Source organism: Henckelia pumila, chromosome 4, assembly GCF_033568475.1.
Source record: "Henckelia pumila isolate YLH828 chromosome 4, ASM3356847v2, whole genome shotgun sequence".
Classification (NCBI taxonomy): Eukaryota; Viridiplantae; Streptophyta; class Magnoliopsida; order Lamiales; family Gesneriaceae; genus Henckelia; species Henckelia pumila.
Window position 1 is genome coordinate 26,572,293 of NC_133123.1, and position 17,444 is coordinate 26,589,736.

The window sequence follows — 17,444 nt, forward strand, 5'->3', positions numbered from 1 at the left end:
ATAGAAGATAAAATATCTAGTAGTGGTGGGGCAATTGAGTGATGTGTATTGTGTTTCACACAGCCACTCTCTTCTTATCCAAAAATATCTTCTTGATTATAAATTGGAGACCCAGTTAAGCTGTTCATTCAAGCAACGAAAATGCAGCAAGCAGCAGCTTTAACCCTATCGTCACCTTTCCCTGTTCCTAGAATGCAAACCCCCAATCACTTCCCCAAGCCAACACTCTTTGCGTCGATCAAACCATTGAATGCTCTGGCGGTCAACTACAGCTCTCCGATCTCGTAAGATTATTAACTTTTGTTTGTTTGTTTGTTTGTTTGTTTGTTGTCTCTTCAAATCTTTCTTGCATAATATGAAGGGTCTTTCCTGCGGAAGCCTGCGAAACAATTGGTGGAGATACCTGTGTTGTGGACGTATATCCAGAAATCAAACTGGAAGCAACCAAAACGCCGCATAATATTGGTCGCGAGGCAGTTGATAGGGAGTATCTTGATTACACCACTGATCCGAAGACGTAATAAGATTAACGTCTATCGTCCATTTAAAGTTTATGTATACATACATGTACTGATGCATTTTTTACGATTACAGGGTGCTGCTAGGTGAGGCTTGTGATGTTCTTGGGGGAGAATTCTGCGAGCCTGCTTACCAGATGGGCATCTGCTGACTTATCTACTAGTTTTGGATGGTGTACATCTTTTTATACATATGGCTCTTTCTTGTATCCTCTCTCTTTAGCTGTACGGGTAAATATATACAAGTTTCTTGTTAGACCACCCAAAGAATCTGCGGGTTCGTCCATTTTTATCTCTCACTCAACTACCACTCCATCCACACACACTTACCTGGGTCGATAATCAAGTTGATTTTGAATCGAAACAACCAATTTTATATTCCATGAATCCCAGAAAAATCCAGCAGCACTGATTCCAATTGCTCTGGCTCTTATGACGTGTTCAAGACAAACTTTTGTTACGAGTAAGATTTAATCCATGTTCAGTAAAACAGATGATTGGTGGTTGATGAATTGAGAAGAGGTGGTGGTGGTTGTACTTGTTTGTTTGCTGTGGTTGGATAGTACGTAGTAACATCAGCGATGAGTTAATCACATATTATCATGATATTTGAAAATTAAAAGATCAACATATTATAAACACATTGATGAACATGATACTCGGTGGAAGATTTTAAATTCAATCCCCTAACGCAACGGGCGAAGACGAAGAAAGAACAATATCTACATATGGAGTCCTTTTTAGTTGAGTTGATGAGATTTTATAAATAAGTATTGTTATGATTATTGGAGTATAACGTGGAATAATATTCAATGTATCTATACTGTATATAAAGAATCACTCTATTAGACACTATTTTTTTTTTTTCAAAATTATCCTTAGATAATACATTTTTGTTTTGTTTTGTTTTTTTAATTTCGACATGGTAGTTTAGTCTTTCGGTGATTTTTATAATTATAATCATATTTGAACATAAATCAAATAATTAAAAAAATATTATATAAGCATGTAATGCGTGCACCGATAAACTAGTAAATATTTGGTTTGATAAGATAAGATTTAGGGTGTTCATTCGGACCGTATCGAACCGAATTTCACGGTTCGGTTTTTGGTTTAACCGAATTTTTATTTATTTTATTTTATTTATAAATAAAAACAAATAAAAATTGAATTAAGATATTAAAAAACAATTAAAAAAATTCAAAAAATCGATTTTCAGTTCGGTTCGGTGAACCGGGCGAAAAAAAATTACAAACCGAATTTTCTGTTTCGGCTCGGTTCGGACGGTTAACCAAACCGTGAACACCCCTAGATAAGATGATAAATTACAATATTGTAGTTGATGAATATAAAAAAAATTATATAAAAGATAATATTGAAATTTTAATTCAATAATTTGATTGATGTAGTATCAATACACAAAATTGCAACCAAACATTTGATTGAATCTGCTCAACATATGCTACAATCTGCCAAGTATATTGATCAAGGTTTCATGATTATCTTGTCTCAAATGAAAAATCGATCAACTCATAACGTTTTTGAAGTTGAATACACTTTGAATTTGATAAATGCAGTGGTTGTGAAGTATGTGTTGGTGTATGCCCTATAGATGAGCCAATAAAATAAAAAGTTTAGCATGTAATCACAAAATCCAATCAGTGCTACATTTTCAAAAGCCTAATAGCTTTGAGCTAAAAGTCGGATATTATAGTTGATCTGTTGAATGATAAATTGATGATTAGAAAATTGGTCTGGTGTAATTTGTTGTAACTAGTAAAAAATAGATATGTATACTCTACCTCTACCTCTACGGCAGACAACATAATAATAAAAAAGAAAAAAAGAGAAGGCAATAATATATGGGTAGGTATGGGGAATTCGGGTCGGGTGTGTAGGAAATGAGGGGAGGGGAGATCCATCCAGCTTGTCTCGTTTTGTCATGAAAGGTGAATGGAACAATTACAATCAAGAAGCAGCAGCACATGGGCTCATCGCAGTCTACTCCTCCTCCCCACCTACATCAATTGCCCTCTGAAGATGAAGAAGAAGAAGAAGAAGAAGAAGAAGAAGAAGAAAACGACTCAGACTCGAGAATATCAAGAAGAATACCCATCGACCACGAAGCTCTTGTCAAGAAAATCCTTCAACAGGAGCCTGAAATTCTCCCCTTCCACGCCTCCGCCTCCCCTCTTTCCCCTCAGCTCTCCACTCACAACACTCCTCGTATTGCTCCTTCCATCAAGGTTTGGGACCCTTACAATGTCCTCGCTCCTCGCCTCCCTAACTTCCACCGCTCCGATCTCGCCACCGACGTCTATTTCATCTGCCATGGCGAGTGCCACATGACTTTGAGGCCCGATTTGGTCGCCGGGAGATGCCCTGATGCCGCCCTCACCCCCAACGGCAAACGCCAGGCCAGAGCTCTCGCCGTATTTTTGAAATCCCAAGGAGTTAGATTCAATGCCGTTTATACCTCCCCTCTGGATCGGGTGCGTGCCACGGCGCTATCCGTTTGCCAGGTACCAATTGCTTTCCTGGGATCTTTGTTTTCTTGGAGAAATCTTTGTAACCACTGTTTTCTATCACCAGATATTATTACCCCACCTAGGAAAATATCTCAGGCTGAGCTATTCCAAGTGTTAATTAGCTGTATTTTCTGGATCTTTTTAATGGTTTGGCCACTGTGAAATGGTATTCATGAGTCTACGACTGTGCGTGCACTAAAAGACATGTTTCTAGGAACAACTGATGCAATCTTTCTTGCAATAATAGAGGGAGGACATTAGAACATCTATTCCTCGTCATTGTGCTTTTTGTTGTCTACAATTTGTTCAAAGACATAAAGATTGTTTCTTATCATGGCAATGTAATGTTGGATCGCCAATTTACCAAGTCCCTGTTTAGTGGGTGAAATAAATGCTTTTGGGTTTTACAGTAACGTTAACTCACTTAATGCTCAAACTGCAACCAACCATTGCTTCTTGATTCAGGTCACTAAATTTTTGTTAATCAAGCATATTAATCGGTGAACAAAATAATATATGCAGGAGTTGAATTTCTCAGAGGAACAGATACAGCTCGCTGATGCACTTGTGGAGATGAGTCAAGGCCACTGGGAAGGATGCCAAAAGTCAGAAATTTTCACACCTGAAATGGTGAGCTTGATGGAGAGAACTCAGCCTGATTTTTCAGCACCCTCGGGAGAATCGTTGAGACAAGTAGAATTCCGGATGGTTCAGTTCCTAAATGGTAGGATCATGTCATTTCCGGACTACAAATTTGGATCTGATTTCTCCCAACCAGATCACAATATCGACAACCACGATCCAGCACATTGGGAATCACTTCAGCACAGGCACCTTCGTCAAGTGGGGTTCCCAAGGAAGAAATCTGGTAAAAGCAGGCTTCAAATTGTGAGTTCCAGTGGAGATCACGAGGCTGATGATGAGATGTCCCCAAGAGAACCCCCCATTAATCAAGGAGGGCTCGTGGGTGACCTAAGTCATGTGAGGAGCACTAGCACTAGCACTAGCACTAGCACTAGCACGAGATATTCTTGTATTGGGATTTTCAGTCACTCGATTCCAATCAAATGTCTGGTGATGGGGGTGCTTGGGTGTAGTCCAGTAACGATGGATAAGATTTGCATAGATGACTCTTCGGTCACGGTGCTGCAACATTCATGGAAACTGGGTTGGCAGATAAAGAGATTGAACGATACTTCGCATCTTAGGCTTCTTTGATTCCATCCGTATATGTTTCCAGCATTGATCTTTAGTTATAAGCCAGTTGTTTGAGTCTTGATTCTTTCGCATAGTCACATAAATATGATTTGTAGCTTTCCTTTTCTGCTTTTAATATTCGTTTCTATTATTGAGGTATCAATCTGTCTGCCTAGGTTTTTAAAAACTCAATGGACTGACTGACCCCTTAGCAACAAACACAGCTCGTGCATAGACCATTTGCTCTTCTTCGATAACAATACAATGTTCATTTATGTTTTGGATGGATGAGTACTATTTGAGCTGAGATTTATTATTATTTACAAAAGGGTTGACCCCATCTATTTCACATGAGTCAGAGGCCATTGGCTCATGCACATGTTAATTCGAGGGATGTGCACGAGCGGCAGGACCTGAAAAATGGAGCAACATTGGAGATTTATTATTATTACTAGTATTCCACCCTTCCGATGTAGAAGGTTGAGTTTGGATAAAAAGATTTGAAATCCATGGATTTAAATTTATTTTAGATAACTTTTTTAAAAAAATTCATAATCATCTTTATATTTTTTTGACAAAATATACATCTTTATATTTATTTACACTATAATTGAGTTAATCATAATGGATTTCGAATCAATCCAAATGCAACCTAAATTTGATTATAGACTGTAAATTTAGAAAAAAAAAATTAAATAATTTAAAAATAATGAAAAACTTCATACTACTACACTTGTTGAATTTTTTTTTTCTAATTGCTATACCACATATCGAAGTTTTAAAATTTCTAATATTCAACATTTTTCAGACACTTGTGATTCGTAACTCTTGTATATATCGAAGTTTTGAGATTCCTAATATTCAACATTTTTCAGACACTTGTGATTCGTAACTCTTAATATAACTGATCGTGACAAAACATCATGCTCTTCAAAATAAGTCATACATGAGATAATGATTAGCTCTCTCATCAAAAAATAATATTTTTGTTGGAATAAATATTTGCACAACGTTTTAATTAAAAATACATAATAATAATAATAATAATAATAATAATAATAATAATAATAATAATAATAATAATAATAATAATAATAATAATATCAATAATTCAATATACAAATATTCAATGTAACAAAAACTCACCATGTCATATTGAATAAAAAAATCATGAAAATATGTTTTTTTTAAATTCCTTTTTAATATTTTATTTTTTAATATGGTATATAGTCACGACTGTGTAGATTTTTTTATATAATTTTTTTCATACTGCTTTTAACTATTTATTTATTTTAATTGTGTACACATATTCATGAGAAAAATCATTATATTTTGATGAATCTTCTTTCTTTTGGATTTTTTTTTCTGCATATTAATTACTAAAATCTAAAAAAAATGCAGATTTTTTGTTTTGATTTGTTGCAAAAAAAATAAAATAAAAAATTAAATCTTATTTCAAATATTATAAATTTTGTTTATTTTTCTAAGGTATTTTTTATCCAATAATTATAACTTTGACTCATGCAATACTTGTATTCTATAAAGAAACAAAGGAGAAATTTTTTAAATGTTAAAATAAAATTTGTTAATTTTTAAAATTGAAATAGAAAGATATAAAAATAAAATATGAAAAATGATAATGTAATATAGACTGTTCAACAATTTGATAAGACGAGGTTACACTAAATTTCATACTGCTAATATAAAATGTTCTTAAAAATTAATATGCAAAGTATATAAAATTTAATAAACAAACCAAAATATTATGATAATGAAAAACCATTATAATATATCTACTGTATATACATGTGATACGAAACTTTTTATATGTTCGACTTTCTAATACCAACTGGAATTTACAAATCATTAAAAATATCATAAAATCTCATTTTATCAAATTTATAATGTAGTCAAAATAATGACATTATTTGAAAACAACCCAATATTAAAATCAAAAATTAAATTTTGTTTGATCACGAAAAATACTATTTTAAAATTTGTCAAATGCAACGATATTTTATTTATATTTTAAAATTTTTAAATTAAATATTTTATTGCTTATAATATTATTTTTTATTTTTGAATATTTGATGCGTATACATATATAAGCATATAACCAAAATAACTACCCTATTAAAAAATAATTTAAATTTTGTTTGATAGCGAAAAAATTATTTTAAATTTTTTATAAAACAATCATATTTTTATTTATATTTTAAAATTTTTAGAGTAAATATTTTATTACTCATAATGATAATAATATCAATATACAAATATTCAATATATCGAAAAATTATCATGATACATTGAATAAAAAAAAATCATATCATGTTTGAATTTATAAAATAGCTTTACTAATTAAAATTCAGGAAAAATGCTAGTTTTATATTTTTAGAATACGTTTTTGTTTTTTATATTATAGATATAGATTATTATTATTATTATTATAAAAATAGATTGGCAACAACATATTATATATATAATTATTTATTTTTATTATAAATAAATATATAAAAGGAATAAGAAGCAGCATCAATAAGCCAACAATCATTCTCCTAAAAAAAAAAAAGAAAAGAAAAGCCAATAATCATTATTTTGTGAGAGAGTGAGAGTGAGTATATATATTGAAGCAAACAGAAGAGGCGTTGGGTTGAAAGAGAGAGAATTCGATTATTTTGGTCGGCCAATCATATTATTCGATGGCTGTCTCCTCCTCCGATCGCCGCCAATCTTTCATCCCCAGCTTCCTTTATTCATCCTCCAAAACCCTGATGCCTAACCCCAACAACTTCGTCATTCCAGCTCCCGCCGAGCCAGGCAAGATCCAGATGTACTCTCCACAGTTCTATGCCGCCTGCACCGCTGGCGGAATTCTCAGCTGCGGTCTCACTCACATGGCTGTCACTCCACTCGACCTCGTCAAGTGTAATATGCAGGTCCAGATCTGTTCTCCTTTTAGATCTGTTGTTTCATTCTCTTTGTTTTAGCTATTTTCCTGTTTATTCCAGGTTTATATGGTTTTCGACCTTATGTTACTGGATTTAAGATTATGTTTACTTGTTAGCTGAATTTTAAAAGTGAAAACGTAAACTGCTGTATGCCTATATCTGTATCTGGTGCCGCACCAATATCTGGTGTCTTTTTTTTTTATTATTATTAAAAATCTCAATGAATTCGATTTCCGTGTTTGGGCTGTGGGAGACAAGAAAGGATGATATTTAGTGCAACGCCTTTTGACTGTTGGTGACTTTTCAGTGGCGTAAATTGTGTATGTTTTGTGATATTTTCAATCTGCACATATTCAAGGCTCAAGCTATGTGCAAACTCAGTTTTTCTCCACTGTCAGATCGATCCTGCTAAGTACAAGAGCATCTCATCGGGTTTTGGGCTCCTACTAAAGGAGCAGGGAGTGAGAGGTTTCTTCAGGGGATGGGTGCCTACCCTTCTTGGGTACAGTGCTCAAGGTGCCTGCAAGTTTGGATTCTATGAGTACTTCAAGAAGTACTATAGTGACCTGGCTGGTCCAGAAATTGCATCCAAATACAAAACTCTAATCTACCTTGCTGGTTCTGCATCTGCGGAGGTGATTGCGGACATTGCTCTTTGTCCCTTCGAAGCTGTGAAGGTTCGCGTTCAGACTCAACCTGGTTTTGCTAGAGGATTGTCCGATGGACTTCCCAAGTTTGTGAGATCTGAAGGGGCTCTTGGGTATGTTTTGAAGTTTTTTCCTTTTGAATTTGACCTTTTTACGGCATGTGCATGGTTATGCAGGGGTCAATTTTTTCCAATGCTTGCAGGTTGTACAAGGGCCTGGTTCCTCTATGGGGCCGTCAGATTCCATGTAAGTTGGACATGTTATTCAGATTTTAGGATATGATTAATTTCCTTTAATAATAAAATTGCAGAACTACCATACAATAATCAATACATCTATTTATGTAAGACTCCACTGCATTTTGGAGCTATATGTGCCTAACTTTTACTTTGTAGCAATTGATATTGTTGTTTGAGTGGTTCAAAGTAGTGGCTGTTTTCATTCTGAAAGTATTGCTAATGTTATTAGAGAGTGATCTAAAGACCAGGATACATGTTATTTTCTTGAATCCTGTTAGATTGTTCTTCAGTTAAAGAATAAAAAATTTCCCGAGTTACACACTCATGAATTTCGTTGTTACCACTTACCTGTTAATTGGTTGTAGGATTGTGGTTTCGCTTAAAGATCGTCATCTAGATATATTCTTCATATTGATGAAATTATTGCTCTTTTTTTCTTCATTTTTATCATTTTATTTTGATAAAATAAAACGATATTCATGCTGTATTTGTGTGAGTAGGTAAATTTTCTGTACCTTGTGATGTATCTGTGGTACCCTTCAGAAAGTTTTCATTCAGTAAACTGTAAATGTTCAAGTATTGCTAGATCTTAGACATGTGGGTTTGGACTTCTTAAACTATGTGACGGTCTATTGATCTTCATGTTAATGAAATTATTGCTCCCTTGTTCTTTCTTCATCATCATTATTGTTATCAATGCATTTTTATCAGATAAAATGATATTCATCCTGTATTTGATTTGAGTAGGTAATTTTGATGTACCTTGTGATGTATTTCGGGTGGGTACCCTTCAGAAATTTATTTATGTTGGAAGTATTGCTAAATCTTTGGGCCTTCGGTTGCTGCCTTCCTAAACTATGAGATGTTTTGAATCTTTTGCGGTCTCTTTATCTAGATGCCTCTCATTTCATATGTAATCTGCCCATTTCTTCCATGATTTTATGTATGTGATCGGTACATCAGCTTTTTTTGTTGTCCTTCTGTTCTTGAGATGAACAGATGTTCAAATATTTCCAATTTTGTTGTCATAACAATACCTGTATAATAGCAGCTTAGGAATGGTTGGTTTCCTTTGTAGATACTATGATGAAGTTTGCATCTTTTGAGACCATTGTGGAGCTCATTTACAAGCATGCCATTCCCACACCAAAAGATGACCTCAGCAAGCCGCTGCAGCTTGGAGTGAGTTTTGCTGGTGGTTATGTAGCTGGTGTTTTCTGTGCTGTCGTGTCACATCCTGCTGACAACCTCGTTTCTTTCCTCAACAATGCCAAGGGGGCTACTGTTGGTGATGTCAGTGTTGATGCTTGTAGCCTGTTTTAGCATCATACATTTCCTTTTTGTTTTGTTTTCTTGTATATGTGCACTCTGCTCTTACTCTTATCTCTTATTTTCCTAGGCTGTGAAGAAACTTGGACTCTGGGGTCTCTTTACGCGAGGACTTCCTCTTCGGATAGTCATGATTGGAACCCTCACAGGAGCCCAGTGGGGTCTCTATGATGCTTTCAAAGTTTTTGTGGGCCTGTAAGTTTAACCCGTCAACTTTTCTTCAGCAAAACATATTTATGTTCACATGATATGTCATGATTGATTTGTGTGTGATTTTGTGCATCTGTGGTTCTCACTGATGTAATTCCAGGCCTACAACTGGCGGTGTTGCTCCTCTTCCTGCTCCTGTTTCCGCTGAACTTGCGAAGGCGTAGAGTCAGTTGTACAATTGATTCAGAATGCATAATTTGAGATATAGGATGGTTTCGGAAGGCTCAGTCAATAAACACAGCCGCAGTAGATGGAGAGTATTCATCATGTTTTTAGAAGGGTGATATTTTTAATGGACGACTAATTTGATATTTTGGAAGTCTTAACCCTCCAAATTTATTTGAACCATAATGTGATTTTTGTTGGAGTAGAGGCACTCAAGGTCTCATACAATTCCGGCCACTTGTTTTTCCTGGAGATATATTTTTGGTTATGAAGATTGGTGTTTTCTTTTATGAATTAGGGTGGGGAATTTTGTTTTTTGTTTTTTCCCATTACGCCCGTTCCTCATGCTTCTGATTCTGGATAATCTTTGGTATCTTTAGCATTTTTCGTAGCCCACCTCAAGTGCTACTTATGGTGCGTGGGAATCATTGAATGTCACGACCACTCCAGCCCATAGTTTCCAGAAGCCCAGGCCCAACAGAAACCAAAACGGCTGCAGATTAGATTACTTTGGTAATGATAGGATTTCCATAATTTTTATATTCTGGTTTGTTCCAAAATAAGAGTTTATCTAATTAAATCTTTTGGCTCAGATAGGAATTTTAATCCTTTTGATTTCTTGTTTCTCAAGACATTTTTGTATTATTTATTGGAAGTCCGGGAATGAAATAAAGGAGGAAAGATTTTATTCATATCAAAAGTTTGGAGATCGTGAGGTTCTCTCTTCAACGAGCCTTAAGCTACAATTTTCAAAAATAGCGAGACGAGGGCAAAAATCCCATAAACACGCTAACACGATAGCTAGTGGGAATTTCCCCGTGAATCGCCCCATAACTAGATCCATTGCAAGTGCTCATAACAACTTGGTATCAGAGACAGGCGCTATGGGGGATTTGCACGCAATTCACAAGAAGCTGGAGGCCTTCATGGCCATGTACAAAGAAGACAAGATCGCAAATGAACAGCGGCAGCGAGAGAATGATCATCGACAGCGAGAACTGACCAACCGACTTGAGGAGATGTCTCTCCAAATCAACGCATCCAAAACAGAAACCATTAATGACAACATAGACAGTCGCAAGGAATCCCACTCTTCAAAGCCACGCACAAATGAAGGACGGAACAACTCACTGTTCGTTTCCAAATACACCAGGTTGGATTTCCCTTGTTATGACGGGAAGTCGGACCCCTTGGCTTGGCTAAATCGCTGCGAGCACTTCTTTGCGCACCAACACACACAAGAAGCAGAAAAGGTGGGGCTGGCTTCCTTCCACCTAGAGGGCAAGGCACAAATGTGGTTCTGCAAATTAAAGAGAGATCAGCCCGAGCTTCAATGGGACGCCTTTGCAGAACAATGTGATCTTCGATTTGGGCCGCCGATTCGATGCGATACATTTGGAGAACTGGCCAAACTCCGCCAAACCGGATCGGTGGACGACTATCAAGAGTGTTTTGAGGAGTTGCTGGCCCGCTCTTGCTCTTTAACATCAAAGCAAGAGGTCCAGTTGTTCATTGGTGGATTACGTAAGAGTGTTGCTATCGAAGTCCAAATCCATCAACCAACCACTCTTACTGCTGAACTTGGCACGGTTGTATGCAACTCGAACCGACTACCCAAAAGATGACGCACATATGCGCCCTTGAGTCGCGCGGGCAACCTGCCACAAAATACACCAATCATCAAACGACTCAGTAGAATAGAGTTGGATGATCGACGCTCAAAAGGACTCTGCTTCAATTGTGATGAGATATATGCACCAGGGCATCGGTGCAAACGATTGTTTCTGCTAGACGGTGTCGAGGAAGACACTTCTCCAGAGGAGGAGCACACTGACATCGAGGATTCAAATGAATTTGGAGCCTCTATCCATGCCATTTCAGGCACTCGAGTCGCCAAAACTGTGGCCGCCTTAGCCACTGAATTGTCGTCTTTCGTGATTGAGGACGATCACGGATCTCTGTAATGTCACGACCACTCCAGCCCATAGTTTCCAGAAGCCCAGGCCCAACAGAAACCAAAACGGCTGCATATTAGATTACTTTGGTAATGATAGGATTTCCATAATTTTTATATTCTGGTTTGTTCCAAAATAAGAGTTTATCTCATCAATTAGGAAGTTAAATCTTTTGGCTCAGATAGGAATTTTAATCCTTTTGATTTCTTGTTTCTCAATACATTTTTGTATTATTTATTGGAAGTCCGGGAATGAAATTAAAGGAGGAAAAATTTTATTCATATCAAAAGTTTGGAGATCGTGAGGTTCTCTCTTCAACGAGCCTCAAGCTACAATTTTCAAAAATAGCGAGACGAGGGCGAAAATCCCATAAACACGCTAACACGATAGCTAGTTGGAATTTCCCCGTGAATCGCCCCATAACTAGATCCATTGCAAGTGCTCATAACATTGAATCAATACAGAAAACAAATTAAACGTAAGCATAACCATATTTTGTGGGCACCATAATATAAAGGCGAAGACTTGATTATCCGAGAAAATAACTCACTTTGTTCATTATGACCTTCAGATTTCAGCACGTACATAAAGCCTGATATATCCCCAGAAGTAGTACGCAACATACCTTATTATGCATACATATTAAAGTCTGGCAAAAAATCTGGAGGGCATTAGGATGACCATGTTGATGGAGCTGTTTTATTGTAGTTATGCATATATATGGTCAACAGTCCCACAAAGCGCCCTCCAAACCCAAAATAAGCCAACAAACTGAAAGTTGCAGAGTTAAAGGAAATCATCAGCAGTATATTTGTCAATCGCTTCAAAAGACAAGTGTGATCCGAGGCATGCCAAGTTATTGATCGATTCTCCTACATAGTCCAGAGGAGAATCATCCAAGAAGGTGGTGTCGTACTCGAACAACATCTCGCTTCCATCCAAACTGGTTGTTGGGACTGCAGGGATTCTCAACTCAAGATCATTGTATATCCCATGCTCTTCGTATTCTTCTGATTTCCTTGCTTCAATCACCTAAGACAATATTTATTAACAATAATAATCATGGTATCCAGCCTGATCTCTTGCTTTAAAACACAAAATTATATGTCATTAACTTACATATCTTTGATCTTGGATGTTCTGGTACACAAGAATGTAATCGCCCGACAGTAAACCATGGGTGTTGACGAAATCCCCTGATCATGGTGTTTATATGTTAAAAGTTGGCATAGAAGTTTAAATGCTCCAAAGCATCAGACGTGGCAGAAAAAAAGAAAGAGAAATGAGAGATGATTACTACGTACCGGTGGATTCAAGCACATACATCCTACTACTATTATTCGGCCAGTATCTGCATATGTATATATACAGAGAGAAGAACATAAACCTTTTTTATAAAAGTAGAGCTGGATTGGAGTATAAATAATAAAAAGAAGACAAAAAGGGCGGAAGAAAACCTGAACTTGAACCACCACTCATGAATGCCATCCATGTCAAGCATGCTGATAGGAATCCCTTCCTTGGCGTCAAGCACAGGAAGATGGGACTCAGCATCTCTCTAAAAATATATATATATATATAATTCGATCAATTTGATATATATATATATATATCCCATCAACTAATTGATTTTTAACTAATCATCATCAGTAAGTACTTTGAAATTGAAAAATTAAAACATGCATGTCTTGAAGCTAGCTTAGCGGGGTATTCAAACCTTTGGAAGGACCATTCTTCTGAGGCCGCTTACGTCACTGTTTTTCAGTTGTTTCTTGAAAAGATAACAAAGTTTCGTAAGATCAATCTCCTGAAACAGCATATATAGTGTATGTATAATTATTTTAATTTTGTTGCAAGTACCCGGCCGGCTACAAGCTAGAAAAGACTCTACTAAATCCAAGTAAAATAAATTAAGAAACTAATTAACGACGTATATATGGATCGAGTATATATAATTTAAGTCGGAGTGGCATGACTATATATATATATTATTTATGAATGAATATTCTATCATTCATCTCTACCATACCATTAATGAATAATGAATTGAATGCTAGCTCGCTAGCTGTATAACATAGATATATATATATATATAAATCATCATAAAACAGAATCATGAATTAGATATATACATATGTTACTCCCTCCGTCTATACTTCATTATATAGATTATTATTATTTTTTATCCTTCTCTTTGGCCCAAATATATAAACTTTTTCTTACACGTTTCGTACGTTTACCCAAGAATAAATTAAAATAGGAGGTTTTTAATTATATGATTTATTCTTCTTCTTCTTCTTCTAATTCAATTCCAACATTAATTTTTCTTAATCTTGTTGCAAAACAGAACAAGCTAGCGAGAAGGGAAAAAAAAATTAAAAAAAATTAATACATGTTGTTTTAATTAAGTGGGAGTGGAATATTAATAAATTAAATTAAATTTGAGGCTAGCTCTTTATGAAAATGTTACTCACACGTGGGGGATGAAGAGGTGGCACGTGGGAGAGCGGAAAAGCGAGGGAATGAAGGCTTGTTCGCCTGGACCTGGGCATCCTGGGTCCTCTCTGTATGGTGAAGCCTGGAGAAGAGAAAAGGTCCCATTTCTTGTTGCTGGCGTCCCGAGTTTTGCCATGATCAGTACTAGTCATGCAGTAGTACTGGTCGTGGTTTGTGGCCATTGTTTATGTTTGTGGATGAATGAAGATCGATCGATCGATCAGACGACGTTGAATTTAATTATGAGAGAAACAAAAAAAAAAAGAGGATTGAAGCTAAGAGTAAGAGGTCTGTCTCCTCCACATTTAGACATTTGTGCAAAGCTCATTCATGCCGGTGGGCGCTTGTGGGAGTGAGAGCTAGCGATGAATAGAATTAAGCAGATGAGGTAATATTTGAATGAGTGATATATTAGGTGAAAGGAAAAATGAGGTGGTGTAATTGCAGAGGAGATGATGGTCCAGGTGTTGAAAAAGCTCTGAGGCCTGGAAATCAATGGCGTTTGCTTTGTTTTGTTTTGTTTTTTAGCAGATTGGCATTGAAAATTGAACCAGTCGAGTCGAGTGAGCTAGCTAGGGAGGAGTGATTCCAATTACCATTACCATTATATCATGAATACCAATTGCCAATTACCAATTACATGCATGCACATTCAATTTATATAACGCGCGGTATTTTGAGAAAACGAATCCGGTGGTCCGCCATGCACCACCGTCACCTGCTTTGTTGCCACATGTCCACTCCAAATTTTTATTATCTTTCACATACAATATATATTCTAATACATATATATATATATATATATATATATATATAAAGTTTCGATCACATGGACAATCACCATGGGCAATTACGTGAGCAACAGCTGACGTGACAATCACTCAATGAATGTATAAGGTGTCACGTCGGCTGTTGCTCATATCACATGCTAGCTCTTTTATATAATATATGTATATATATGCACCATTCATTTTCACATTAATCTTCTTTTTTAAAATTTTGCCATGAAAATACGTACATGGTACCAAGTTTGCATCTTAATACATTTTATTGTAAATTTTGTATTTTGTGATTAAAATTTTAAATTAGTAAGAATTTTTGTTAGAAATTGATTTGCACCTAACTTTTCAAGAGGTGAGGGTTGCCCTTGTTTATATAAAGGACTCCCAGGTTATTTAACCAACCGATGTGGGACACAAACTAAGACACCAACACACCCCTTTCACGCCTAGGAATGAAACGACTGGAGCGTGGAGATATTAACGGGTGACGACCAACTATGGGACGAGTGAGGCCAACTATGAGCCGTCCAACACATAACGGTGGAACCCGGGTTTTGATACCATGTTAGAAATTGACTTGGACCTAAATCAACTCAAAAGCTAGCTCAAGAGGTGAGAGTTGTCCTTGTCTATATAAAGGACTTTCAGATTATTTAATCAACCGATGCGAGACACAAACTAAGACACCAATAATCTTTAACTTTATAATTATTTTAGTTATCAAAACTACAATTTTCATACACTTACCTGCATTTATCTGTTAAGCAAGTATAATATTTGATGTTTCTCCATGCGTATCGATATTAATATATTATTATTATTTAAGATACAAGATTAATTGTGTTAATTTGTTTAGATCCGAGCGTCTTATAAAAAAAAAAATTAAAAATTAAAAATTAATTTTTTGTAAGACAGATTCACGTATTAATGTCACTAGTCATGTGGTATGTTGGGTTGGGCATAGAAATGTCAGTATATACTATTTTGAATATATATGTGAAAGTCCGATGGGGTCTTCTGACTTTATGAAATATATATGTGAAAGTCCGATGGGGTCTTCTGACTTTATGAATTGGTGAGAATTTGTTTTTGTTTTTGTTTTTGTTTTTGTTTTTTTTTTAAAAATAAAAATATAATTGTATTTTGGGATTGTGTTGTGGGTGAACCCTAATCTCCAGACCCCACGACACAACACAAGCACAAGGTTTTCTCTGCTCTGCTCTGCTCTGCTCTGCTCTCCTCTCCTCTCCTCTCCATGACAGACCCCGAACTGCCTGAAGAAATTGAAATTGAAGAAGAGAAGAAAAGAGAGGATTCCAACAAAAGGCAAAAACTCGAAATCCTATCAGAAAACAATGGAACAATGGCGGAATCAGAAGACGATGAGGACTACGACGGTGATGAGGAAGCTGAAACTGTTGAACCCAAGGGGAAGGAAATTGTGATCAATGAGAAAGGCAAGGGGAAAATTCTCGTGGATTCCGATTCTAGTGATGATTCAGACTCAGATTTGGAGGATGATCTCCTCGCCGAGATTGATTTGGACAACATTCTGCCATCCAGGACTCGGAATCGTACACCTCAACCCGCCCTCCGCATTTCCAGCAATTGCGACAATAAGGATACACTTTAAGCCGTTTTGTGGTAACTGATGTTTTCCGATTATTCATTATTGCTTTCTCAACATAGATCATTGTAGCCAACAGAGTTTTTTCATTCTCTTTGTCTACCTGAATAGAAAAAAAAAAAAAAAAAAAAGGTTATCTAGTTTTTCTACTTCATTTTGACCTGATTTACAAGGACCTTACTTGATTGTGTCTTAGAATGTTTGCAATAAAATGCTCTTAGGTATTTCTCCATGTCATTGCAGTTTATTATTTATTATAATGCGCGTGCAAGAGGCTCTTGTGGAATAATTATAATTAGATTCCTGCATAGGATGCTTCCTTATCGTCAATGTTGTGTATTTCCTTGCAGATTTTTCTTTGTGATAGCGTTTCCTACTTCAAAATTGCCTATGTAAAGAAGCTATACTGCCCTCTGGAGACATTTAGTTTGGGAAAGAGATGATTTCTACTTATCCAACAAACATTGAAATTTGGTCCCTTTAAACCTGTTCTGAGTGAGTCACTAGGTGTTGTCACCTCAAGTAATCAAGCTTAAACGCCATCTGTTATTTGAATTACTCCATATTAAAGTGACAAGAATTTTAAGATGATTTATATAGTGGGTCTGGTCTGCAAAAGACAAACATTATCGGTTATCTAGTGTAATTGCTCATGGTATCTTCTCTTAAATGAGTTCATATGTTTCTGTCTATATGATAAGAAAGCTGGTGGAGAGGGTGTTGAAGTTTTGTATGATTTTATTCTGGAACTGTTGCTCAGCCATCCGATTGTCGTGTTGTCAAAGCATGATTCCCACTCTTGT

The 17,444-nt window shown here is 36.0% G+C and overlaps 4 protein-coding genes across 4 annotated transcripts; 3 read left to right on the top strand and 1 right to left on the bottom strand.

Annotated features, from left to right (window-relative positions):
• The first annotated feature begins 125 nt into the window (after positions 1–125).
• On the top strand, positions 126–779 carry LOC140862517 (light-regulated protein 1, chloroplastic). Its single transcript, XM_073265546.1, has 3 exons — positions 126–284; positions 362–517; positions 595–779. The coding sequence occupies exons 1-3, from the start codon at positions 142–144 to the stop codon at positions 668–670; spliced, it is 375 nt and encodes a 124-aa protein (XP_073121647.1). The 5' UTR covers positions 126–141; the 3' UTR covers positions 671–779.
• A 1,035-nt stretch (positions 780–1,814) lies between these two features.
• Positions 1,815–4,477, top strand: LOC140865146 (uncharacterized). Its single transcript, XM_073269675.1, has 2 exons — positions 1,815–3,040; positions 3,569–4,477. The coding sequence occupies exons 1-2, from the start codon at positions 2,504–2,506 to the stop codon at positions 4,262–4,264; spliced, it is 1,233 nt and encodes a 410-aa protein (XP_073125776.1). The 5' UTR covers positions 1,815–2,503; the 3' UTR covers positions 4,265–4,477.
• Positions 4,478–6,872: 2,395 nt separating this feature from the next.
• LOC140861424 (mitochondrial phosphate carrier protein 3, mitochondrial) lies at positions 6,873–10,071 on the top strand. The gene is made up of 6 exons (XM_073264443.1): positions 6,873–7,179; positions 7,590–7,951; positions 8,041–8,084; positions 9,156–9,370; positions 9,477–9,601; positions 9,717–10,071. The coding sequence occupies exons 1-6, from the start codon at positions 6,943–6,945 to the stop codon at positions 9,778–9,780; spliced, it is 1,047 nt and encodes a 348-aa protein (XP_073120544.1). The 5' UTR covers positions 6,873–6,942; the 3' UTR covers positions 9,781–10,071.
• A 2,226-nt stretch (positions 10,072–12,297) lies between these two features.
• On the bottom strand, positions 12,298–13,555 carry LOC140860714 (B3 domain-containing transcription factor FUS3). Its single transcript, XM_073263720.1, has 5 exons — positions 13,454–13,555; positions 13,194–13,294; positions 13,041–13,087; positions 12,856–12,932; positions 12,298–12,768 (listed from the first exon to the last, which is right to left on the bottom strand). Exons 1-5 carry the CDS (start codon positions 13,553–13,555, stop codon positions 12,523–12,525), a joined length of 573 nt encoding a protein of 190 aa, XP_073119821.1. The 3' UTR covers positions 12,298–12,522.
• Positions 13,556–17,444: the final 3,889 nt, after the last annotated feature.

What these genes read in the sequence shown, in the direction of transcription:
- LOC140862517 (XM_073265546.1), top strand. Translation starts at nt 142, where the DNA reads ATGCAGCAAGCAGCAGCTTTAACCCTATCGTCACCTTTCCCTGTTCCT. An exon ending in AACTACAGCTCTCCGATCTC is followed by an intron (nt 285 to 361) that starts GTAAGATTATTA and finishes CATAATATGAAG; the next exon opens with GGTCTTTCCTGCGGAAGCCT. An exon ending in TACACCACTGATCCGAAGAC is followed by an intron (nt 518 to 594) that starts GTAATAAGATTA and finishes TTACGATTACAG; the next exon opens with GGTGCTGCTAGGTGAGGCTT.
- LOC140865146 (XM_073269675.1), top strand. Translation starts at nt 2,504, where the DNA reads ATGGGCTCATCGCAGTCTACTCCTCCTCCCCACCTACATCAATTGCCC. An exon ending in CGGCGCTATCCGTTTGCCAG is followed by an intron (nt 3,041 to 3,568) that starts GTACCAATTGCT and finishes TAATATATGCAG; the next exon opens with GAGTTGAATTTCTCAGAGGA.
- LOC140861424 (XM_073264443.1), top strand. Translation starts at nt 6,943, where the DNA reads ATGGCTGTCTCCTCCTCCGATCGCCGCCAATCTTTCATCCCCAGCTTC. An exon ending in TCGTCAAGTGTAATATGCAG is followed by an intron (nt 7,180 to 7,589) that starts GTCCAGATCTGT and finishes CTCCACTGTCAG; the next exon opens with ATCGATCCTGCTAAGTACAA. An exon ending in AGGGGGCTACTGTTGGTGAT is followed by an intron (nt 9,371 to 9,476) that starts GTCAGTGTTGAT and finishes TTATTTTCCTAG; the next exon opens with GCTGTGAAGAAACTTGGACT.
- LOC140860714 (XM_073263720.1), bottom strand. Translation starts at nt 13,555, where the DNA reads ATGCTGTTTCAGGAGATTGATCTTACGAAACTTTGTTATCTTTTCAAG. An exon ending in GAAGAATGGTCCTTCCAAAG is followed by an intron (nt 13,295 to 13,453) that starts GTTTGAATACCC and finishes ATATATTTTTAG; the next exon opens with AGAGATGCTGAGTCCCATCT. An exon ending in GAGTGGTGGTTCAAGTTCAG is followed by an intron (nt 13,088 to 13,193) that starts GTTTTCTTCCGC and finishes ATACATATGCAG; the next exon opens with ATACTGGCCGAATAATAGTA.